This window comes from Tamandua tetradactyla, chromosome 1 (genome assembly GCF_023851605.1).
Source record: "Tamandua tetradactyla isolate mTamTet1 chromosome 1, mTamTet1.pri, whole genome shotgun sequence".
NCBI lineage: Eukaryota > Metazoa > Chordata > Mammalia > Pilosa > Myrmecophagidae > Tamandua > Tamandua tetradactyla.
The window spans coordinates 143718450-143743691 of record NC_135327.1 but is presented as its reverse complement, the minus strand read 5'-3'; the positions used below and the strand labels follow the sequence as shown (position 1 = coordinate 143743691).

The 25242-nt window shown below is 35.7% G+C and overlaps 1 protein-coding gene and 1 non-coding gene across 21 annotated transcripts in view; one reads left to right on the top strand and one right to left on the bottom strand.

The window, feature by feature from the left end:
- Positions 1-25242, top strand: part of SRPK2 (SRSF protein kinase 2) — a 341198-nt gene that overhangs the window by 27947 nt on the left and 288009 nt on the right. For 5 of the 20 annotated variants that reach the window (XM_077160292.1, XM_077159973.1, XM_077160360.1 and 2 more), the window contains one exon: positions 1159-1211. The exons of 10 other annotated variants lie outside the window; for them this stretch is intronic. In XM_077160292.1, coding sequence (XP_077016407.1) covers positions 1180-1211 — 32 coding nt within the window. In that variant the 5' untranslated portion in view covers positions 1159-1179. Of the gene's footprint in view, positions 1-1158; positions 1212-6922; positions 7013-11065; positions 11102-25242 lie in introns of those variants that run through there. 5 more of the 20 variants (XM_077159835.1, XM_077159758.1, XM_077159589.1 and 2 more) reach the window with 3 other exon arrangements.
- Positions 4950-5056, bottom strand: LOC143652557 (U6 spliceosomal RNA). The gene has a single exon (XR_013160755.1). It is a non-coding gene; the product is annotated as a U6 spliceosomal RNA (small nuclear RNA).

Genomic DNA, 25242 nt, shown 5'->3' with positions numbered 1-25242 from the left:
TGAGTTGACACATGTCCCTAACCATGACAACCTGATATAGATTCAGTATTATCTTTCACTATGAAAAAGCAAATATGGGTTGAACATGCTTAATTTTAAGAGACCTAACTGTGTAAAATTGACTTTTTTTAAAAAAAGTTCAGGTATGAGCAAATTTCGTATGGTTCATCCTAATACAAATAATAATTTATAACAACAGCTGATATGTATTGAGCATTTATTTGCTCTGTGTTGCGCCTTCTACTAAATGCTTATTATGTATTTATCATGTTTAATTCTCATAACAGTTCTTAATTGGATGTCAGAAATTCTTGGCTGTCCAAAATCCATTTTTCATACTGGAAAGAGGTCCTAGTTTTGGTCCATCTTATTTGGATTCCTCACCTTTTTCCCATCACATGCCAGTGATGGAGCATGGTCTCTTTCAGGTAGTCGTCATTTCCTAAGCTACAGCCAAACCGTAGCTAGCCTTAGGGTGTTTGCTTGGGAATCTGGAAGGTTTTTTATTTTTCCTCATCTAAAATATGAGAGGATATGAAATGGGAGTTATAGCCATTTTGTCACTAGACAAATTCCAAAAAATGAATAGAGAACAATTCAGACAAGAGATGGAGAGAAACTCAGTTCTGATAAGGAACGCTGATTCTGGCTGTGTATGAAGCAGGAGCTTCCTGCTGGACTTTCAGTTGTTCATTTAAGACAGATTGAGTTGGAAATTCTATTACTTAAAACTGAAAGAGTGTTGTTATTCATAACAACATACTACAGCATACTAATAGCATACTACAGCATGGCTGAATCTTGAAAACATTATGCTAACTGGAAGAAGCCAGACTGCATAAATATGATTCTTTTTATATGAAGTGTCCAGAATAGCAATTCATAGACAGAAAGTTGTTGCCTACACCTGGAGTTGGAAGGAATTGGTAGAAATTGGGTGTTTATAGATATGGGCTTTCTTTTTGTGGTGATGAAAATGTTCTAAAATTAATTGTGGTGATGGTTGTAAAACTCTGTAAATATACTAAAAGCAGCTGAATTGTACCCTTTATATGAGTGATTTGTAAGTTAATTATATCTGAATAAAGCTGTTATTTAAGAACAATAACAAAAGATTGACATTTCTAATGGATAACACTAATTATTCTCATTTTACAGATGAGCAACTGAGGCACAGAAATGTTAAGCAGCAAGCCCAGTGTTGAGAGCTGGTAGGTTGTAGAGCTGAGATTTAAACTCACCTGTCTATCAAGTCCAAGCTTACAATAATGCTGTTACGCCTTTTTCAAAGATAAATATGAATTATAGTTCTTGAACTTTAGAGTTGAAAGAACCATAATATTTACTTAATCCAATTCCTTCATTTTGCTGGTGAGAAAATTGGACCTCAGATAATACAATAACTTACTCAAGATAGTCAGTTCAATTAGTGGCAGTCAGGGATTTATGACCTACAAGGAGACCAGCAGTAAACGAGAAACAATGAAATGAAGTAGAATCAAATGATAGCAAATAGAGGTGTTTGATGGTGCTGTTTAAAATCTAGGAAAGGATCTCTTAATTCCAGTCACTAACCAAGAGAATTTTTATAGAAGAGGTAACATTCTGAGGGACTAATTGGTAAACAGGGGCAAGAATGTTAGGGAAAGAATGATATGTCTTGAATGTCTCAACATATATATGGAGGGTTTCATAGGCTGCAAAAGGTGATGTGAGTAGAAAAAGCATCAAGTGCATAGAGGTAGTGTTGGGGAGTTTTGACTTACTCCGCTAAGCACTGAACTGTTGCAGGTTTTTGAGATGCTGAGTGGTGTGATCTGGCTAGAGACAATACATGGCAATTGTGTGAAGGATGGTTTGAGGTGGACAGAAATATTAAAAATATGAAGAGAGATTTTAGGTGGTTATTGCAGTGGTCCATATAGAAAGCATGGGTGGTTTTGGTAGGGTTGAAAGGAGGAGATGGGTATGTGAGTCTCTGTGAAGGCAGAATCACTAGGACTTGACAGTTGATTAGAAGTGTGGGAAACTGTTGGTTCCTGGGGCACTTGTGTCCTGAATCCCATGTATCCCCAGCATAGCATAGTGCCTAATGCCTTTTTTGAATGCAGAGTGGGGAGGATTTTACCTTAAGACTTTGGGTAGCTCAGCCTTGATGACTTTGAAGATTTTGGTCTGTTAATGAATATAGGAGGAGAAGCAGGGTTGGGCATGGAGAAGACAGGCAAAAAGGAAGGAGGAGGGGTTTGAAGTACTGTGGGGCATTCATGTGGACATAATCAGCTGGGAAAACCGGGATCTATAACTCAGATTAGAGGTAGAGGCTGAGTGATAGGTTTGAGAGTCAGGGAGCCACCCACAAAAATTCCCATCATTGAGACTGTGGAAATTAAGAAAAGATGACCAAGGAGTGAACCTTGAGGACAACGTACATTTTGAAGGGGTAGGGGCAGGAGAACCAGCAGCAGAGATTAGAAGAGAAACCACATTAACTCATTTTCTGTGGGAGGGGATGCAACAGAGGAGTAAATGAGGTAAATAAAAACCAGAAAACAAAGGTTATTAGCAATTTAGGGGAGTGATGGAGGTGCTCCCCATTGAGAATTGGGAATTTTTAAAGCATAGTTTGTTAGTCTGAGGCAGATTGCTGGTGGAAGGAAGATTAGAAAAATAAAATGGAATTTACAACAGCTAACATTTACTGAACTTTTTACTACGTGTTAGGCATCATGCCAAGTACTGGGTGTGTTCTGCCATTTAATCCACATTACAACCCTAAGGGTAGGGTAAAATGGGGGCAGGTATTTAAAATGAAGAAGTTATCTGTTACGTTACAGATGGCAAAACTGTTATTCCAGGTCACACAGACTGTATTAAGAGTTGACTTGCAGGACTTGGCACTCTTCTTCACTGTGCTAGTTTAGATGGCAAGTGTTGGTCACACACATGTTTAAATGAATGATTATTTTATCTTTTCTGGTTGTATTAGTTATCTGTTGTCATGTAACAAATTGTCTCCCAAATGTGGTGGCTTAAAACTGTGGTGAGATTAAATGTGGTGAGATTTATCATCTCACAGTTTCTATGGGTTATGGGAGCAGCATAACCGGGTGATTCTGGTTCAAGGTTGTAGTCATTTGGAGGCTTGGTTGGGACTGGGGCATTTGCTTTCATGCCATCTTACTTACATGGCTGCTGGCGAGAGGGCTTCCTTCCTTGGCATGTGGACTTCTCTTTCTCCTTGTAACATATCAGTTGGCTTCATCCAGAGTGAGTGATCCAACGAGAGCAAGGAGGAAGCTATAGTGCTTTTATGACCTACTTCAGAAGTCTCACACATGTCACTTTTGCCACATTTTATTAGTTAGAAGTGAGTTTCTAAGTACAAAATACACTCAAGGGGAGGGAATTAGGATCAACCCTCTCAGGATAGACATATGAAACAGTTTGTGAACATACGTTTAGAATCACCACACCAGTTAAGTATGGTAAAGGAAAAGTCCTGGGTGATGATTCGGACGGTGGGTTTCAGATTTAGCTCTGCCACATGTTCCCTAAAAGACTTTAAAGAAGGTATTTATTCTCCCCTGACCTCTGTTTCTTTTGTAAAATAGTGACCATAAAACTGGACAGTCCACACTAGAGTTATGACGGTAGATAACACGTGTGATGGGGCTCTGTAAACTTTTAAATTGTGTGGGCTTTAATAGCTTAATAGCTGCGTAATCACATTGTTTAATCCCTCTGTGCCTCAGTTTCCTTACTTGTAAAATGGGATTAATAATAGATTAATGGGATTAATAATAGAACCTACATCATGGAGTTATCATCAGGATTAAATAAGAATTCATGTAATAAATTTAGCATAATGCCTGCACATATTAAGCCAGGACTTACTTAATAAATAATAACTTGATGGCTCTCTTTTTTCTGCTTATGTTCATTCTGTTATCTCTGTTTCCTGAGCTTTAGCCAGTGTTTGGCCCTGTGGCTCACTCATGGGTATTTGTGAATGTATTTTGAGTATTAGCTTATGATTGTAGTTCAGTGCTGCTATTTAATTATGTTATTACTCCCCTTCTCCACCTCTCTGGAGTTGCTGCATATTTTTTTGGTAAGCTTTGATATGTTTTTTCTATTTTTACTGACACAGCTTCATGCACATACATTCCATACATAGTGTACAATTAGTGGCTCACAATATCACATAGTTGCATATTCATCACCATGATCATTTTTTAGAACATTTGCATCACTCCTGAAAAATGAATAAAAAGAAAAAAGAGAAAACTCATATATACCATACCCCTTATCCCTCAATCTCACTGACCACTAGTATCTCCATCTGCCCAATATATTTTAACCTTTGTCCCCATAAATCTTGTCCCTCCCCCATTACATACCCCTTGTGTTCTGCGATACTGTTGATGTTTTCCTGTTAAACATAGCCCGTAGCATGCAATAACATTTTTCTCCTCTTAAGCTTACTTTAGGTAGGCTTAGCCTGTCCTTTGCAGGAATAATTTTCATAGGGACAAACCCCAATATTTGATATGTCTCTTAAATAAAATTTTTTCTTTCTTTCTTTTGTAAGCGTATCACCTGAGAGTGTAAAACTAGTTTGATTAGAAAGTATTTCAAAGGTATTCTGTACCAAAGGACTTAATAAGTTTGTCAATCAGTTATGTTCTCATTAATATGTTGTATGTTGTTTGTATGGACCTAGTAGAAAGTTTTTATTTTCCTAAACTTCTGTTTTCTAGGAAAATTTTCCTGAATAGTTGAGAACTTTGATATTTCTTTTTAGTTGTAGTTTAGAATTAATTGTACAAACTACCACACATGACTTTTTAGTGTGATTCATAAATGATTGCATATGACCTACATAAAATCCCTTCATAATTCGTAACGCAATTTTTTAATTTTTTAATTTGTTTGTATTATTTTTTAAAAGTATGGAACACTTCATGAATTTGCGTGTCATCCTTGTACAGGGGCCATGCTAATATTCTCTGTATTGTTCCAATTTTAGTATATGTGCTGCCGAAGTGAACACACATAAAGCAATTTGAAATGAGACTTTTGTTAAACATGTTTTTATGAGATACTATTGTGAAAACGATTAAATATTTTAAATGACTGTGACAAGGTTTATTGCACTGCTGTATACATGTATATATTTGGGTATTACATTACATAGAGGATTTAAAAATATATTTGTAACAATCTTTGTGAAGATTTCTGGGTAGCTTATTTCACATAGTACTTAAGAGAAAGCTTTAATAACAAAATATTATGGTAGCTCTTTGGATGTAATTGTAAGTATTTTGATATGAATCTTTGGGAGAGAAATTAGAAACTGAATTTGTGATTCTTCATAATGAATTCTTTAGACATTTGACATCAGTGTAACAGTTGAAATTGTTCATTGTCCCATTTACACAACTACTTAAATTCCCCATTTCCTTTAGTGTTTTAAATCAGAAACCAGATAGACAAGTTTTTTCTTTTCTTTTTTCTTTCTTTAAAGTGTTGATGTGGGTGGAACTGAGGGGATTTAAGTCAAAAGAATGCCTAAATTGTTCACTTACCAGAGGCTATCACACAGTTGGGGCTTAGCAGAAAGACATACAAACACACTTAGTAGTGTTATGAATATTTGGAAGACTGGAAGGGTTTTACAGTTGAACCTTTAAATTAGAAACTATGGTTACTTAACCAGGTATATATAAATATATATAAAAATCAGACTGTGTCTGATTTTTTTTTTAGTGACCCATGAGCTAAGAATGATTTGTATATTTTTAAATTATTGAAAAAAATCGAAAGAAAAATAACATTATATAACACAAGAAAATTATATGAAATGCAGATTTCAATATCTTGTAAGTAATGTTTTATTGAAATTTAGTCAGCCTTATTTGTTTACTTTTTGTCTGTGGCTGCCTTTGTGCTATAATAACAGCAGTGTTGATTAGTTCTAGCAGAGACTGTGTGGCTTGTGTAGCCTAAAATATTTACTATCTGCCCTTTTCAGAAAAAGCTTGCCAACCTCTGGTATAAAAAGTAAAATGACATTGAAACCTAAGAAGTATTAGTTTTGTGAAAACAGGGACTCTTAGTCAACATTTGATGGCCGACTTAATTGAATAGGGTGTTGAAACAGTGTTAAATGGAAATGTAGTCATTATAATGAGTCACAAATGTGTATATGAAATTAAAGATAAAAAAGAGTCCTTTCCTCAAGAACTTTTGAGCCTAAGTTCTTGTAGGGAGCTAGACGATGAACAAATTCCTACAGATTTCCTAACCTTCACCCTCTCCCAGTTTTAAGTGTAGCAGCTAAAATAATGCATTCATCACAGCAAGAATTTTATATACTTTTGCCATTTTGCAGTATCAACTATCTATAACATCTGGCCTTAAGTTTCCTTCACAGGCTTCTACTCACTTTTCTTAACCATCTCTCTTACTGATTCTGTAGGGACTGTTATTTATTTATTGTAAACCCACCCTGTTCTCAGGATTGATTAAGTATAGATTTGGGCTTGGGGAAGAATTTTTTTTTGGCCCTTAGCAAAGGCTGTCTTGCTAAACATTTTTTTAAAAAATGTCATTTGTAGTTGAGCTCTATCACAGGAGTTTATTCTTTTTGGGTCTACCTACTCTTTTCCCATTCTGTACTTTTTAAAAAAATTTTTAAATTAAAATTACAGGAAAGAAAGAAACATTCTTAATATGTGATCATTCCGTTCTACATATATAATCAGTAATTCACAATGTCATCACATAGTTGCATATTCATCATCATGATCATTTCTTAGAACATTTGTCCCATTCTGTACTTTTGTATGTTCTATTTCATGATCCTGTCTCCCTTCTCCCTTTGTTTATTTGAAGTATATCTCCTTTCCATTTCCAGGTCAAATCAATAGTTGGGGAAAGTGGAGCTCCATGAGAGGAGAATGACAGGTTTAGGGAGAGCATGTGACTTTCCAACAAGAGAAAAGCGGTATGTGTTAAAAAGCATGGAGTCAAGAAATAGGAAGATGAATTCTACAAATTGGTATTCCTGGAATTTAATGTCTTTGTAGGAGACTGTTAGAAAATGAGACCAAGAAGCTAGGCAAAGGTCATATTATGAAAGTTCTTTTCTTATCTCACTAGGTTTCACATCTTACTGTCCGTAAGATTAATGTGGGCTAAAAATGTTTTAGCTCCAGTGATTCTGAGTCTAAATTGCAAGAAATCCAGGGCATGTGATGTAGAAGATTGGATTCAAGACTGGCTGGGGTGAGAGCAGGTTATGGAAGGTCTTGATGTCTTGTTGAGCTCCAGCTTTTGTTGATAAAATAACTATTTTAAGATTTGTCAGCATGAGAGTGACACAGGGAAAGCTGCTTCACAAAGAATTGTTCAGAATACATTGGAAAGGGAAAAAATAGGGGGTAATTGGGTAAGCTAGGAGGTTGGGGTAGCGGTTAACTTACATTCAGCCTCATTCTAGAATTGATTTAAATTATTGACCCTTAAGACTTAATGCAGTAGTAGTAGAAAGAGAAAAATTTGAAAATGTAAACAATAAAACTGTGAGATGGGGTAAAGAGGGTGAAAAGTGAGGGAACATAAAATAAGTTGTGTTAATGCAAGTGATTAACAGAATTTTTTCTGTTTTTTAAAGAAATATTTTTATTGAGATATCTTCATGTACCATACAGTCCCTCCAAAGTATAGTCAGTGGCTCATAATACCATCACATAGGTATGTATTCAGCACCATGATCATTTTTAGTACATTTGCAACACTCCAGAAAACAAAAAAGAAAAAACCCTAATGTCCCATATTCCTGACCCCTCCTTCTTATTGACCACTAGTATTGCAGTCTACTCAATTTTTTTAATCATTTATCCCCTCCCATTATTTTTTGTCCTCAATTTTTTACTTATCTGTCCATAACCTGGAAAAAGAGAGCATCGGTCACAAGATTTTCACAATTACACAGTCACATTGTAAAAGCTATATAGTTATACAATTGTCTTCAAGAATCAGGCTACTGGAATACAGTTCAACAGGTTCACATATTTCTCTCTGGCTACTCCAATATAGCATAAACTAAAAAGGTATATCTATATGATGCATAAAAATAACCTCCAGGATAACCTCTTGACTCTGTTTGAAATCTCTCCATCATCGAAACTTTATTTTGCCTCATTTCTTTCTTCCCCCTTTTGGTCAAGAAGGTTTTCTCAGTCCCATGATGCTTTATCCCAGCTCATCCCTGAGAGTCATGTCTTACATTGCTGAGGAGATTTACACCCCTAGGAGTCATGTCCCATGTCGTGTCCCCTAGGAGTCATGTCCTCCCCCTGTAGGGGGGAGGGCAGAAAATTCACCTGCGGAGTTGGCTTAAAGGGAGAGGCCATATATGAGCAACAAAAGAGGTTCTCTGGGGGTGACTCCTAGCCATAATTTAGTAGGCTTAGCCTCCTTTGTAGGAAGAAGTTTCAAGGGGGTGAACCCCAAGATCAAGAGCTCAGCCTATTGAATTGGTTGTCTTCTCAGATGGGGAAGTTGAATATTTCCTCCTTTCTTCCCAGTCCCCTAAGGGACTTAGCAAATACTTCTTTATTCTCTGCCCACATTACTCTGGAATGTATTGGAGCCTCACACTAACCTGTACAAACAAACAAGATTTCATGTGCTATTCAAGATTCCATGTAATTATGGTGTTCGAATAAACTGACCAAACAAGTTAAATTAGATAATGCAGTACCAAAAAATATGTTTGATTAGCAGATATTCTGATGAACAAAAATAAGTTTTTGTAAGTGAAACTGCTTCTAAAATTTCAACAGTAAGAGTGTTAGTGTTCATTTTTGGATATACACTTTTCAGATTAAGGAAGTTTCTTTGTATTGTTAGTTTATCATAATAAAAGTTTATCATAAATATATACTAAAAGATTTTATCCTTCTGTTGAGATGACTATGTTTTTTGTCTGTTAATTATCAATATGCTGAATTAAAAAAATAAATCTTTTAAAAATATATAAGGCAAAAAACCACAAAAAGAAACAAAAAATAAGACAGAGTTAAGTGGCCACCAATCGCCAAAATCATCCTGAAAAAGAACAAAGGTGGGGGGACTCACACTTCTGGATTTTTAAAACTTATCACAAAGCTACAGTTATTAGAACAGCATGGTATTGGCGCAGGGACAGACATGTACTTTCATCAGGTGTAACAAGTGTATCTGACCAATGACAGGGTTTAATAATAGAGTGGTAAGTGGGCATCCTGTATTTTGTGCATGATTGTTCTGCAAACCCACAACTTCTCTAATTAAAAAAAGGAAAATAATAAGTATTGAAAAAATAAGAACACTTGCTCATTGTTGGTGGGAATGTGAGATGGTACAGCCACTGTGGAAGACAGTTTTTTAATTCCTCAGAAAGTTAAAATATGGAATTACCATTTGACCCTTTAATCTCACTTCTAGCTCAAATAATTAAAAGCATGGACTCAAACAGATATTTTCACATAGATGTTTATAGTGGCATTATTCACATTTGTGAAAATGTGAAAGTGTCTATCAACAGATGAATGTCTAAACAAAATGTACACGAATGTCTAAACAAAATGTGTACGCACACACACACAATATATACACAGACAACACAATATTCTGCTGTAAAAAGAAATGAAGTTCTGGTGCATGCTACAGTGTTGATGAACCTTGAAGACCTTGTGTTGAGTGAAATAAACCAGACACAAAAGGACAAATAGTGGATGATCTCATTGATATGAAATAACAATGTGCAGATTCATAAAGTCAAAATCTAGAGTACAGATTTCCATAGACTGGGTGGGGTAGAGGAATGGGAGTTAATGTTTAATTGGAGCAGTGTTGCTGTTGGAGTGATAGAAAAGATTTGGCAGTGGATGGTAGTGAGGGAGATAAGTAACCACAACCCCCCCCACAGAAATGTACAACACAAAGAGTGAGCCCTAATGTAAACAGTGGGCTAACGTTAGTAGCATAGTTCTAATCACTATTAGAATTTTGTTACAATTCATAGAAAAATACTGCGCTAATGCAAAAAAAGTTAATGTTCTAGTTTGCTAGCTCCCGAAATGCAATATACCAGAAACAGAATGGCTTTTAAAAAGGGGAATTTGATAAGTTGCTAGTTTACAGTTCTAAGGCTGAGAAAACGTCCCAGTTACAAGTCTATAGAAATGTCCAATCTAAGGCATCCAAGGAAAGATACCTTGGTTCAAGAAGGCTGATGAAGTTCAGGGTTTCTCTCTTAAGTGGAAGGGCACATGGCGAGCACAGTCAGGGTTCCTCTCTCATCTGGAAGGGCACATGGCAAGCACGGTGTCATCTGCTAGCTGCTTCTCTCCTGGCTTCCGGTTTCATGAAGCTCCCCGGGAGGTGTTTTCTTTCTTCATCTCCAAAGGTCGCTGGCTTGTGGACACTCTGCTTCGTGGTGCTTCAGCCAGCATTCTCTGCTCTCTCCAGATCTCCTCCTTCATTCTCTAAAATGATCCCTCTTGTATAGGACTCCAGAAATTTATCAAGATCTGCCCAAATGGGTGGAGACATGCTGTCATCTAATTCAGCCTAACAACCACTCTTGATTAAATCACACCTCCAGGGAGATGATCTGATTGAAGTGTCAAGCATACAGTATTGACTAGGGATTATTCTGCCTTTATGAAATGGGATTTAGATTACAACATGGCTTTTCTAGGGGACATACATCCTTTTAAACCAGTGTAGTTAATAATAGGGAAAACTGCATGTGAGAAAGGGGGTATATGGGAACTACTTTATGCATGATTTTTAAACCTATAAGTGCTCTAATGAATAAATTAATTTAAAAAATGTAAAAGAGAGGGGAGATAACCCTTGCAATTCCATCCCCTCCCCAACAAAACAAAACTAGTTTTGCCTTAAGGAAAGGGCTCAATCTTACAGTTGACCTTTGTTTTTTGATTATCTCTTGCAAATCATATTTTCAAATTCTAAATGGTCACTTTTTTTTTTTTTACATGGGCAGGCACTGGGAATCAAACCCAAGTCCCTGGCATGGCAGGTAAGAACTCTGCCGCTGAGCCACCATGCCCTTCCCTAAATGGTCGCTTTTTGCTGTCTTCTTTAATGGCTTTATTGTTCTCCTTTTTATTATATACTGGCATAAATCCTTTTAGAATTGTCATAAATTCTTTTAGAATTAGCTCAGTATTTTTTTTCATTTAAAAAATTTTTTTAAAACATAGCAACATACAAAGACGAACATTTTACCATATGATCATTCCATTCTTGGTGTATAATCAGTAACTCACAGTATCATCACATAGTTGTATATTCATCACTGTGATCATTTCTTAGAACATTTTCATCAATTCAAAAAAAAAATAAGAAAAAAGAAAAAAAAGCTCATATATACCTTACCCCACCCTCTCGTTGATTGCTAGTATTTCCATCTACCCAATATATTTTAGCCTTTGTGTCCCCTATTTTTTTCTATACCCCTCATCATTCCCTTTTCCTTGATCAATAGCATTTCAGTCTACTAAATTTATTTTAACATTTGTTCCCCCATTTATTTATTTTTAATCCCTATGTCTTACTCATCTGTCCATACTTTAGATAAAAGGAGCATCAGACCCAAGGTTTTCACAATCACACAGTCACATTGTGAAAGCTGTATCATTATATAATCATCTTCAAGAAACGTGGCTACTGGAATACAGCTTTACATTTTCAGGCACTTTGCTCTTAGCTGAGTATTTTTATTGACATCGTCACACACACACATTCCATACAATACATATTTTCTTAATTCCGTGGTTGGCATATTAAAAAAATGAAGATGTTGAAAATTAACCTACCTTACTAGAACTATTTTCATTTTTAGTTTCATTATAGTTTCTTCTAGACTGTTTGCATATTTTTTTTTGCTTTGGATTTTTACCAGCTTTATTGAGATAGAATTGAAGAAATGACATACAGTGAAAACTGCATAATTTGGCAGCTTTTATTTATTTATTTATTTATTTATTTATTTATTTATTTTTTACATGGGCAGGCACTGGGAATCGAACCCGGGTCCTCGGGCATGGCAGGCAAGCATTCTTACCGTGGCCCGCCCATTTGGCAGCTTTTTGACATGTGAATATAGATGTGAAACATCACTACAATCTTGATAATAAACGTATTTCTTATTGTCAGAAGTTTTTTCCTGCCACTTTGTCATCCTTCCCTCCTGTCCCCCATGTGCCTCTGTCCCCAATTTGTTAGGCAACCACTGATCTGCTGTATTTTCTAAAATTTATGTAAATAGTCATACGATGTTGCATCCTTTTTTGTCTGATTTCTTCACTCAGCATGATTATTTTGAGGTTCAGTCATGTCATTGAGTAGAATTCCATTGTATAAATATACCACAGTTTGTTTTCCCTATTAATGGACGTTTGAGTCCATCTCTGTGTAGCGACCAGAAAGAAATAGAGAAGTGGGGTAATATTAACAAATTGAACCACTGTCTTTTGTCACATCTTCCTGGTATGGTTTTATTATGTTATGTCAAATGTTGTGGATTTCCAGGTTATCAATACAAAAGTCAAGAATTTTGAAAACAATGCGGGCTTATGTTCCTCTGTGGGTTTGAGTTTCTTTTCTGTTCATCTTTCATTTCTTTGTCTTTTGAGGAGTACCCTTATTTTATTTTGTGAAATTACTTTTTCTCTGTGGGAATACAGCATTGTTGGGAATGCTAGTGGAAGCAGGGGTGGAAGGGCATAGGTTATCATCTACTAAGACACAGGCACATTACAATCCAAATTTGGAATTTCCTCCCTGGAATTTGAATCCAGAGTACAGTGACTGGACACACTGCCCTCCATCACAGGTTCCACATGAGGCAGTTGAAATTATCTCTGGCTGCATGTATCCTGCTCTTTCTGCTCCTTTGCTCCTGTGAGCTCCTCCATGACTTTCTAGCAACCATCCCACTCTCCTTTTCTTATTCTGCATGGAGTTGGCTGTAAAAAAACTGATGTTTAACCTTTTTCCCAAATAGCTTAGGTAAAATTTGCAAAATTGTTGTGTTTTGAACATTGGTGTGTAAATATATACTTTTCATATTACTATTTTGGCTGATTTTTACATTTCTTCTGATTATCTGAATCTCTTTCCAGTGGAAAGCTGTTTTGTCAATATATATCTGCTCTAGAAAAATCTCATCTCATAATGGCAGTTCTTTTGGAGAAAATACTCATATGACTGTATTTGGTGCTATAGGTAATTGGTAATTATAATTGACACAGAGTAATAATTTTAGCACTTAAGCATAGAGTAGGAAATATCTTAAAGTATACAAAACCATACACTTCCTATTTTTAAAAGACTTATTATCACCTCTTATGCTAGAAAAGTTCTGGTATGATTAGTTGTAGTGATGAACATTTTATCTTTAGTTTAATGCCATGAAGATATTAGAGAATTCAGTGACTCACCTTGTAGAGGTAATGATAAAATTTGGTGTGAGGGTGACTGAATCATTTCTCTCTCTATCTTGTCTTGGCTGCTTGTAGTCTTTCTGAATATTGAAATGGAGGTTCATCCGAACCTGGTTAGTCTTGTGGCTGCCTGATGAGTATTAGGCCAAAGGATGATTTGAGGAAGCCCAGCCTTGAAAAGTAGATGGGGTGAGGTGGAAGTTATTAGGCTGATGCTGGGACTAATAAATAGAAGATGGCCTGTGCCAGGTTCTTGGGCATCTGTTTCCATGGCACTTTGATGTTTTTAGGAAATCACAGTGGAGGCCATTTGTCAGGTTTCTTTTATTACAAACCTTTTTTTTTATATTAGCACTAAATTACAGTGCATAAAGGGTCTTTGTTGAAAAAGACTAAAAGTTTCCTTTTAGGAGCCCCATATTTGTTACTTAATGTGTTAGTATTTAGGCTATTAAGATTATATAGTACAGTTTAACTTTGTTCTTTTGAGTGTAGCTGTTTTTGTATGTTGTTAGTGTATTAGTATTTATTTAATACATTATCATATATCCCAAAGAGATTCTTAAACTAAGATCCTTTTTTTTTTAATGGCTGGGAAATTAGCATTAAGAATATCCCAAATATCCAGGTCTACCAGCTTTTTATTCCATTTATCTGTCTTATACATCTATCCATCCATCCGTTTTCTCTGCCTATCTGTGTTAGTTTGCTAAAGCTGCCAGAATGCAATATACCAGGAATCGTACCACTTTTATAAAGGGAATTTATTACATTACAAATTTATAGTTCTATGGCCAGAAAAATGTCTAAACTAAGGCATCCAGGAAAAGATACCTTGGCTCAAGAAAGGCCAGTGTCTGTTACATGGGAAGGCATATGATGGTGTCTGCTGGTCCTTGTTCCTAGTTCCTTAGCTTCCAGCTTCTGATGGCAGTGGTTTCTTCTCTAAGCATCTGTCCGCTTTCAGTTAGCTCCTCTGGGACACAGCTCTGGGTTCTGCTTTGCTTAGCATCTCATGGGAAGGCACATGGCCACATCTACTGGGCTCTGCCCTTGTTTAAGCATCTGCTATCTTTGTCAGACTCCAAGCACCTCCAAAAATCTTTGTTTCTCTCAGCTCTGAAGCAACTGTTCTCTAAGAGTCTGCATTTGAGGTTTCTCCAAAATGTTTCCCCCTTTAAAGGACTGTAGAAAACTAATCAAGACCCAATCAAGAATGGGTAGGGCCATATCTCAATAATCAAAATGCCATGCCCACAATTGGATGTGCCACATTATTGTGGAGGTAATCTAATCAAAAGTTTCCACCCGACAATATTGAATCAGAATTAAAAGAAATAGCTACCTCCTGCCCCCCTCCCAAGATCAGATCAGGATTAAAATGTGTTTTTTCTGAGGTGCATAATAGTTTTATCTGTGATTTTTTTAAACATTTGAGAGTTGATTATATACATCATGGTCCTTGAACACTTAATATTTCCATGTACATCTCCTATGAACAAGGATAATCACTTAAGGACATTCAGTTATATATCTGCTTTTAGTATGGTTATGTTCAGGAACTTTAACATTGACATGAGGCTTTCTGTCTAAATTCTGATTTTTTCATATGTCCCTATAATGTCTTCTTGGCCTTTTCTCCTCCATTATTAGATCCCATCCAGGATCAGATATTGCACTTAATTGTCACTGTCTCTTTAGTTGCTCTTTTTTTTTTTTTCATAAATTGTGGAAACATACATACCACATGAAATTTCCTAACTCAGCCATCCCTAGCATACAGTTCAGTAAGAAACATCAATCACATTGACAGTGTTGTTCTACCCTCACTGCCCATCCATTACCAGAACCTTTCATCACCCTAAACAGGGAGCGTTCATCATTATGTATTAAATCCCACTTCCTCTTGCCCCCCCCATATTTTTATTTTGTTTTCTCCTTTCTGTCTCTGTGTGTTTGTATATTCTATTTCATAAGTGAAATCATACCATCCCTGTCCCTTTGTGTCGGACTTATTTCAATCAGCATTCAAGGTTCGTCCATGTTGTTGCACGTATCATAACATCAGTCCTTTTTAAGGCCGACTAATAGTATTCCATTGTATGTATATATTGCATTTTGTTTATCCATTCATCTGCTGATGAACATTTGGTTTGTTTCCGCTTTTTGGCTGTTCTAAATACTACTTTGATGCGTATTTACTAATATAACCCTGCTATCTCCCAGTTCTCCCCATTATTAAAATTCTCTTCAAATCTGTTCTTGAAACTGTCTGATGAGTTTTTCATTTCAATTACTGTATTTTGTAGCTCCAAAATTTCTATTTGATTTCTTTTCTTTTTTTATATGCTGTATGGCTGGGGCCGCATTTCATTCTTTTTCCATGTGAATATCCCTTTATTGCAGTATCATTTGTTGATTTTTTTTTGGGGGGGGAGTGGAAAGTGCATGGGCTGGGAATCAAACCTGGGTCCTCCTGCATGGCAGGTAAGAATTCTACCACTGAACTACCCTTATACCCCCTTGATTCCATTTTATAATTTCTATCTCTGTAGTTTATTCCAACATGTTTTTCTAATTTCCTTTAGTTCATTGTATATGGATTGCTTTAGCTCACTGAACATTCTTAATGTGATTGATTTAAAGTCATTGACTAATAGTTCCAGTGTATGAGCTTCCTTATGTATGGTATGCATGATTTCTGGCAAATTCTTTTCTTCCTGTTAATAGTCCGTACTTTCTTGTTTCTTTATGTCTTTACAATTTTTCATTGAGAACTGGACATTTTAAGTATTATATTGTTATAACTCGGGAAGTCTAGTTTTCCTATTCTTTAGGGATTGATAGCTTGTTGTTGTTGTGGGCTGGAGATGTCTATTTGTGACTTTTCCAAAGTATTTGTGACTCTCAAATGGGGAATGGAAAGAGACGAGGAAAATAAAAAGGCAGGCACTGCCTCTTTATGATAGCTCTCTCACACTTTTGTCTGAGGGGGATTAGAACACTGGCTCTCCTCAGAGCAGTCCTTCCAGCAATCTGAAGTTACTGATCAAAGGCAGTAATCAGTGATCAGAACTTAGAGTTTATGGGTTTTGATGTACTATGACCCCACTACTGCTTGTCACGCAGTTGGGGGATGGGACACAGTGGCTGTTGCTCAAAGAGCGTGAAATTCACCAGCGCTAATCGGAATTTCCTGGCCTCTTCCTGCAGCTCTTCCCTGGATGCTACAGTGTTCGTATTGACTTCAGAGTTTCAAAATAATTGGTTCAGACAGCTCCTGCCAGTTCATAGTTGTTTTGTGTGTGTGTGTGTGTGTGTGTGTGTTTGTGTGGTGGAACTCATTCCTGGGCTTTCCTGTTTGACCATATTCTCATAATACCTCGTTTTTATTTTAGCCTTGTAATGTTATCAGATTGGTACTTTGTTTATTCTAATATAAAACCTTTATTTTCTTGCATTCTTTGTGTTTTAAATTTGTTTCTTTGGAGTTTTAGACTCAGCAGTAAGTGTGTAGCATATTAGACCCCAGGTACCTGTCACCTAAGTTCAAGAGTTACTAAGATTTTGTTCAGTTTCTTGGGTATTTATTTTCCTTTTTAGCTGAGATATTTTAGAGCAAATCCCTGATATGTTATTTCACACTTAAATTCTTCAGTATGCATATCTAAAAGATTTTAGACTGTTTGTTTTACATAATTAGACTGTATTATTGCACCTAACAAAATTAACAAAATCCTTGGTATATTCTAAAACGCACTCTATATTCATGATTTCCCAGGATTAAAGAAATGTCTTTATGGTTAATTTACTGGAATCACAATCTAAAATAGATTCTTGTTACTTTTTTTTTTTTTTAATGTTTTGTCAATTTGGGTAACTAAAAAGGTAATTTTAAAATCATTGCAGTAGAAAACTGGTCCCTTCTCTTCAGCCAACAAGTGGTGTGAAAAAGGGAGGGAGAGGGGAAGAACTGCTATATAGTAAAAGAGACATAAGGTGCACAATAGCTTATTATAACATGTGGGCCTAATTTGAGATCCTGTTCTAATAAATGAACTGTAAAAAGATGCTAATATTCCTAAATTCTACATACCTCCAATATTTTGGAAAAATTAAGAATGTAAACTTTGGAGTTGTAAAGAAAAAAGGATAGCATTTTGAAATTATTTTCATTAAATAAAGGCTGCATATTTGTTACAAAGTATAATGTAGTTCAGTTTGAAAACAGTTTGTATACTGTTTCTGTGTGAGAATATTGTCAGACATCAAGATACCATTATTCCCTTATTGAGATAGCTTTAAAAAAGCCAAAGCTAAGTTTAGTGAAACTGTATAAAGGGCGTTAACAAGATACTTTTTGATTCTGTGTTTTATATTAAGTAAAGTGAATATTTGATGTGAAATGAGACTATTCAAACATATATTTAACCAGTAGGTGGCAACAAATCAATATCCAAAGTTACTTAAAAAAAATTTCCAGAAAAGTAATAGAAGTCATTAAAAAGTTTTTTTTTTTCATAAATAAAGTATTTTTCAATAAATAAAAAAAATTTTTCCACATGGGCAGGCACTGGGAATCGAACGTGGGTCTCCAACATGGCAGGTGAGAATTCTGCCACTGAGCCACTGTCACACTGCCCTAATTTTTTTTTTTTTTGGCTTTTTATTTGAAAAATTTGTATACATTTTATTTTATATGATATGAATAGTTCATTTTAAAGATGTGACTTTTTTTAATGCAGTTATATTGAAATATATTCAAACACTGGTTCACAGTATCATTACGTAGTTGTGCATACAGTCCCATGATTGAATTTAGAACATTTTCATACTCCAAAAAAGATGAAAAAAGAAAACTTTAATCCTCCCATACTCTTCCCCCCCATTTTATTCACCCATAGTATTGATGCGATATATTTGTTACTGTTGATGAAAGGACATTAAAATATTACAGTTAACTATAGTTGCTGTACATACATTTTCCTCATATATTCCTCTATTATTTTCTTGTAATATATAAGAAAGCTGTATATATGCTCTAAGTTCTTGAAAGAACTTTTTTATATTTGTGTAGTTAATGTGATTTGTTTTTGATAGCTCAATGATTAGTTTGTAATTGTGTTCAGAATCTGAGTATTTGATTTGTTGGTTGATGGTTACAAAGAAGTCATACTGGATTTGTGAGGTTTTTTTTGCCTTTATTAAAGGTTGTATAGTTGTTGATAAATTAATAATGTTGTTTAGATTAGTAAAAACAAGCTTATTCGTTTTGAAAACATAAATTTAGTAATACTGTATTGGAGAAAAAAGTGATTCTCTTGGGGGCGATATAGTTACTTTTTAATATTAAAAACAAACTAGATCTGTTGATAATTTATTTCAGCAATATAGCATTGGGTCTCAAAATGCTTGATCAATGAGGCAATAAAGTATGATATCATTCTGTAAAAGTTTTCCAACAATTCATTATGTATATCACTGATGGATGTGTGTGTGCAGTCTCTTGTTTTTCCCCTCACTTTCTTCATCTGTCTTTGTCTCTCATAAAACTATAACAATGGATGGCAGAGTTAGCACTAAAAGTAACTGCCAGAAGGAAGTAGAAGAGGGGATTGAGACCTAGTATTTTTTTTATTATTCTTTTTATATTATGTGATGATATTGTGAGCCATTGATTGTACACCATGTATGGAATGATTGTATGTTAAGAATGTTTGTATGTTGTTTTATCAATAAAAATATTAAAAGAAAATAAAATAAGTAAAAAAAAACAATTGGGAAATACAGTAATAAAAATTCACCCATAATCCTACTGTCCCAATATGCAACTGGTATTATGTTTGTGTCTTATTTTCTAGTATTTTTATATGCATAGTCATTTCTTTCTGTGGCTGCATATGTACCACATAAAATTCCGCATTTTAACTACTTACAAGCATGTATTTCAGTGGCATTAATTACCTTCACCAGATTTTGCTACCATCCACTATCAAAACTTTCCTATCACCCCAGACAAACTCTATACATATTAAACATTGGCTTCCTGTAACTCCAAGTCCCTTCCCACATTGTTTTGGTTTGTTAAAGGTGCTGGAATACAATATACCAGAAATAGGTTGACTTTTACAATGCGGATTTATTAACTTACAATTTAAAGTTCTTAGATCTTGAAAATTTCAAAATTAAAGCATCAATAGGATGATACCTGGACTCTGATGACAGACTGCCAGCATCTGGGACACCGCTAACACATAGGAAGACAAATGGCTGGCATCTGCTGGCACTTTGCTCCTGGGTTGCTTTCACCTTCTGGCTCCAGTGGCCTCCTCTGAGTTTCTGTGGGCCCTCTCTTATCCTCCAGAGACCACACTCTCTGTGGTCCTCCAGGGGCTTCTTCTCAAAACTTTCTGCAAACTTCTCTGGGTGTTTCTCAGCTCTCTTGGGTTTCTGTCCTTTATCCTTTCATTAAGGACTCCAGGAAAAGGATTGAGACCCACCATGTATGAGGTGAGTTACAGTCAATTGAAATAATCTAACCAAAAGGTCCAACCCACAACAGGTCTGCACCCATAGGAATGGATTAAAAGAACATGGCATTCAACTAAGCCTGTGAACTTACTGCCATCCCCACTATATGGGACATGACTCCCAGGGGTGTAAATTTCCCTGGCAGCCTGGGAGAGAGCTCCTGGGAATGTGCCAGGACCTGGCATCATGGAATTGAAAAAAACCTCAGCCAAAAGAGGGAAGAGAGAAATGGGACAAAATAAAGTTTTGGTTGTTGAAGATTTCAAACAGAGTTGAGAGGTTTTTGTGGAGGTTATTTTTATGCATTGTATAGATATCTCCTTTTAGTTTATAGTGTATCAGATTGACTACAGAGAAGTAACTGAAACTGTTGAGCTGTGTTCCAGTAGCCTTGATTTTTTTTTTTAAATTTTTACATGGGCAGGCACCGGATATCGAACCCGGGTCCTCTGGCATGGCAGGCAAGCATTCTTGCCTCCTGAGCCACTGTGGCCCACCCATAGCCTTGATTCTTGAACATAGTTATATAAAGATATAACTTGTACAGTGTGACTGTGTGATTGTGAAAACCATGTGTCTGATGTTCCTTTTATGCAGGGTATGGACAGGTGAGTAAAATAATATGGCTAAAAATAAATAAATAATAAGGGCTGGATAAAGGGTAAAAAAATTAGGTAGATTGAAATACTAGTAGTCAATGAGAGGAAGGGGTAAAGGGTATGGCATGTATGAGTTTTTTTTTTAAACTTTTTTTATTAATTAAAAAAATTAACAAAACATTAAGATATCATTCCATTCTACATATACAGTCAGTAATTCTTAATATCATCACAGAGTTGCATATTCATCATTTCTTAGAACATTTACATCGATTTAGAAAAAGAAATAAAGACAACAGAGAAAGAAATAAAATGATAATAGAGAAAAAAAAGATTATACATACCATATCCCTTAACCCTTGCTTTCATTTACCCCTAGCATTTCAAACTGAATTTATTTTAACATTTGTTCCCCCTATTATTTATTTTTATTCCCTATGTTCTACTCTTCTGTTGCTGTAGTAGCTTAAAGGAGCATCAGACACAAGGTTTTCACATTCACAGAGTCTCATTGTGAAAGCTATATCAGTGTTCAGTCATCATCAAGAAACATGGCTACTGGAACACAGCTCTACATTTTCAGGCAGTTCCCTCCAGCCTCTCCGCTACATCTTTAACAACAAGGTGATATCTTACTTAATGTATAAGAATAACCTCCAGGATAACCTCTCAACTCTGTTAGGAATCTCTTAGCCATTGACACTTAGTCTCATTTCACTCTTCCCCCTTTGGTCCAGAAGGTTCTCTCAGTCCTTTGATGTTAATTCTCAGCTCATTCTAGGGTTTTTCTCAGTCCTTTGATGCTGAGTCTCAGCTCATTCCAGAATCTCTGTCCCACGTTGCCAGGAAGGTCCACACCCGTGGGAGTCATGTCCCACGCAGAGAGGGGGAGGGTGGTGAGACTGCTCGTCATGTTGGCTGGAGAGAGAGGCCACATCTGAGCAACAAAAGAGGCTCTCTTGGGGGTGACTCTTAGGCCTAAATTTTAAGTAGACTTGACCTATCCTTTGTGGGGTTAAGTTTCATATGAACAAACCCCAAGACTGGGGCCTCAGCCTATAGCTTTGGTTGTCCACACTGCTTGTGAGAATATCAGGAATTCAACTTGGGGAAGTTGAATTTCTCCCCGCTCTCACCATTCCCTGAAGGGGGCTTGCAAATACTTTTCCAGTCACTGATCAAATCATTCTGGGATTCATCAGGGCATCACTCTGTACGAACCAACAAAATCTCGTGTGCTACCTGAGATTCCAAGTACTTAATGACATTCAATCAAACTATCTACATGAGTTATATTAGGAAATGCTCTAGTCAAAATCTAAATTTTGTAACAAATAAACATTTTTTGCTTTAGTATCACACATAAGGTGACATTTGAAAGTATTAATTATCATCTATTTTCAGTACCCTGCAATAATGACATTCCTTTGTTCTTCCTCATGCAAAAACATTTTTAAAATTTATTTCACTATTATATACATTCTAGGCATTCCTATATTATACCATCTCGATCTATCTTTCTTTCTGATTTCATTTATGTCCCCAGCCCTCCTCCCTCTATCATTCTCACATGCAGTTTCATTCAACGTTTTAACATAATTTTATTACAGTTAGGTAGTACTGTGCTGTCCATTTCTGAGTTTTTATATTCAGTCCTGTTGCACAGTCTGTATCCCTTCAGCTCCAGTTACCCAGTATCTTACCTTATTTCTGTCTCCTGATGGTCTCTGTTACCAAGGAAATATTCCAAGTTTATTCACTAAAGTCAGTTCATATCAGTGAGACCATATAGTATTTGTCCTTTTGTTTTTGGCTAGTATCACTCAACATAATGTTCTCAAGGTCCATCCAGGTTGTTACATACTTCATAACTTTATTGTGTCTTAAAGCTGCATAATATTCCATAGTATATGTATATACCACAGTTTGTTTAGCCACTGTCTGGTTTTTTTTTTATTAATATATGATCATTCCATTCTACATATATAATCAGTAATTCACAATATCATCACACAGTTGCATATTCATCATGGCCATTTCTTAGAACATTTGCATCAATTCAGAAAAAGATATAAAAAGACAACAGAAAAAGAAATAAAACAAAAATAGAAAAAAAAATTTATACATATCATACCCCTTACCCCTCCCTTTCATGGATCACTAGCATTTCAAACTAAATTCATTTTAACATTTGTTTCCCCATTATATATGTATATATATATATATATTTATTTATTATTATTAATGGAAAAAAGAAATTAACCCAACATTTAGAAATCATACCATTCTACATATGCAATCAGTAATTCTTAACATCATCACATAGATGCATGATCATCGTTTCTTAGTACATTTGAATCGGTTTAGAAGGACTAGCAACACAACAGAAAAAGATATAGAATGTTAATATAGAGAAAAAAAATAAAAGTAATAATAATAGTAAAAAAAAAAACAAACCTATAGCTCAGATGCAGCTTCATTCAGTGTTTTAACATGATTACTTTACAGTTAGGTATTATTGTGCTGTCCATTTTTGAGTTTTTGTATCTAGTCCTGTTGCACAGTCTGTATCCCTTCAGCTCCAATTACCCTGTTTAGCCACTATCTGTTGATGGACATTTTGGCTGTAATTGTAAGTAATGCTGCTATAAACATTGGTGTGCAAATGTCCATTTGTGTCTTTGCCCTTATGTCCTTTCTGAGTAGATACCTAGCAATGGTATTGCCGGGTCATATGGCAATTCTACATTCATCTTTTTGAGGAACTGCCAAACTGCTTTCCACAGCGGTTGCACCATTTGAGGTTCCCACCAACACTGAGTAAGTGTGCCTCTTTCTCCACATCGTGTCCAGCACTTGTCATTTTCTATTTTGTTGATAATGGCCAATCTGGTGAGTGTGAGATTATATCTCATTGTGGTTTTGATTTGCATTTCTCTAATGGCCAGGGACATTGAGCATCTCTTCATGTGCCTTTTGGCCATTTGTATTTCCTCTTCTGATAGGTGTCTGTTCAAGTCTTTTTCCCATTTTGTAATTGGGTTGGCTGTCTTTTTGTTGTTGAGTTGAACAATCTCTTTATAAATTCTGGATACTAGACCTTTATCTGATATGTCGTTTCCAAATATTGTCTCCCATTGTGTAGGCTGTCTTTTTACTTTCTTGATGAAGTTCTTTGATGTGCAAAAGTGTAGAATTTTGAGGAGTTCCCATTTATTTATTTCTTTCCTCAGTGCTTTTGCTTTGGGTGTAAGGTCTGTAAAACTGCCTCCAATTATAAGATTTGCAAGATATTTCCCTACATTTTCCTCTAACTATTTTATGGTCTTAGATTTAATGTTTAGATCTTTGATCCATTTTGAGTTAACTTTTGTATAGGGTGTGAGATACGGGTCCTCTTTCATTCTTTTCAATATGGATATCCAGTTCCCTAGGCACCATTTATTGAAGAGACTGTTCTGTCCCACGTGAGTTGTCTTGACTGCCTTATCAAAGATCAAATGTCCATAGATGATAGGGTCTATATCTGAACACTCTCTTCGATTCCATTGGTTAATATATCTATCTTTATGCCAGTACCATGCTGTTTTAACCACTGTAGCTTCATAAAATGCCTTAAAGTCATGCAGCATGAGACCTCCAGCTTCGTTTTTTTTCCTCAGGATACTTTTAGCAATTCGGGGTACCCTGCCTTGCCAGATAAATTTGCTTCTTGGTTTTTCTATTTCTGAAAAATAAGTTGTTGGGATTTTGATTCATATTGCATTGAATGTGTAAATCAATTTAGGTAGAATTGACATCTTAACTATTTAGTCTTCCAGTCCCTGGACACGGTATGCCCTTCCTTCTATTTAGGTCTTCTGTGATTTCTTTTAACAATTTTTTGTAGTTTTCTTTGTATAAGTCTTTTGTCTCTTTAGTTAAATTTATTCCTAAATATTTTATTCTTTTGGTTGCAATTGTAAGTGGAATTAGTTTCTTGATTTCCCCCTCAGATTGTTCATTACTAGTGTATAGAAACAGTACAGATTTTTGAGTGTCGATCTTGTAACCTGCCACTTTGCTGTACTCATTTATTAGCTCTTGTAGTTTTGCTGTGGGTTTTTCAGGGTTTTCGACATATCATATCATCTGCAAACAGTGATAGTTTAACTTCTTCCTTTACAATTTTGATGCCTTGTATTTCTTTTTCTTGTGTAATTGCTCTGGCTAGAACTTCCAACACAGTGTTGAATAACAGTGGTGATAGTGGACATCCTTGTCTTGTTCCTGATCTTAGGGGAAAGTTTTCAGTTTTTCCCCATTGAGGATGATATTAGCTGTGGGTTTTTCATATATTCTCTTTGTCATTTTAAGGAAGTTCCCTTGTATTCCTATCCTTTGAAGTGTTTTCAACAGGAAAGGATGGTGACTTTTGTCAGATGCCTTTTCTGCGTCATTCGAGATGATCATGTGGTTTTTCTGCTTTGATTTGTTGATATGGTGTATTACATTAATTGATTTTCTTCTGTTGAACCATCTTTGCAATCCTGGATCGAATCCTACTTGGTCTTGATGTATAATTTTTTAATGTGTTGCTGGAT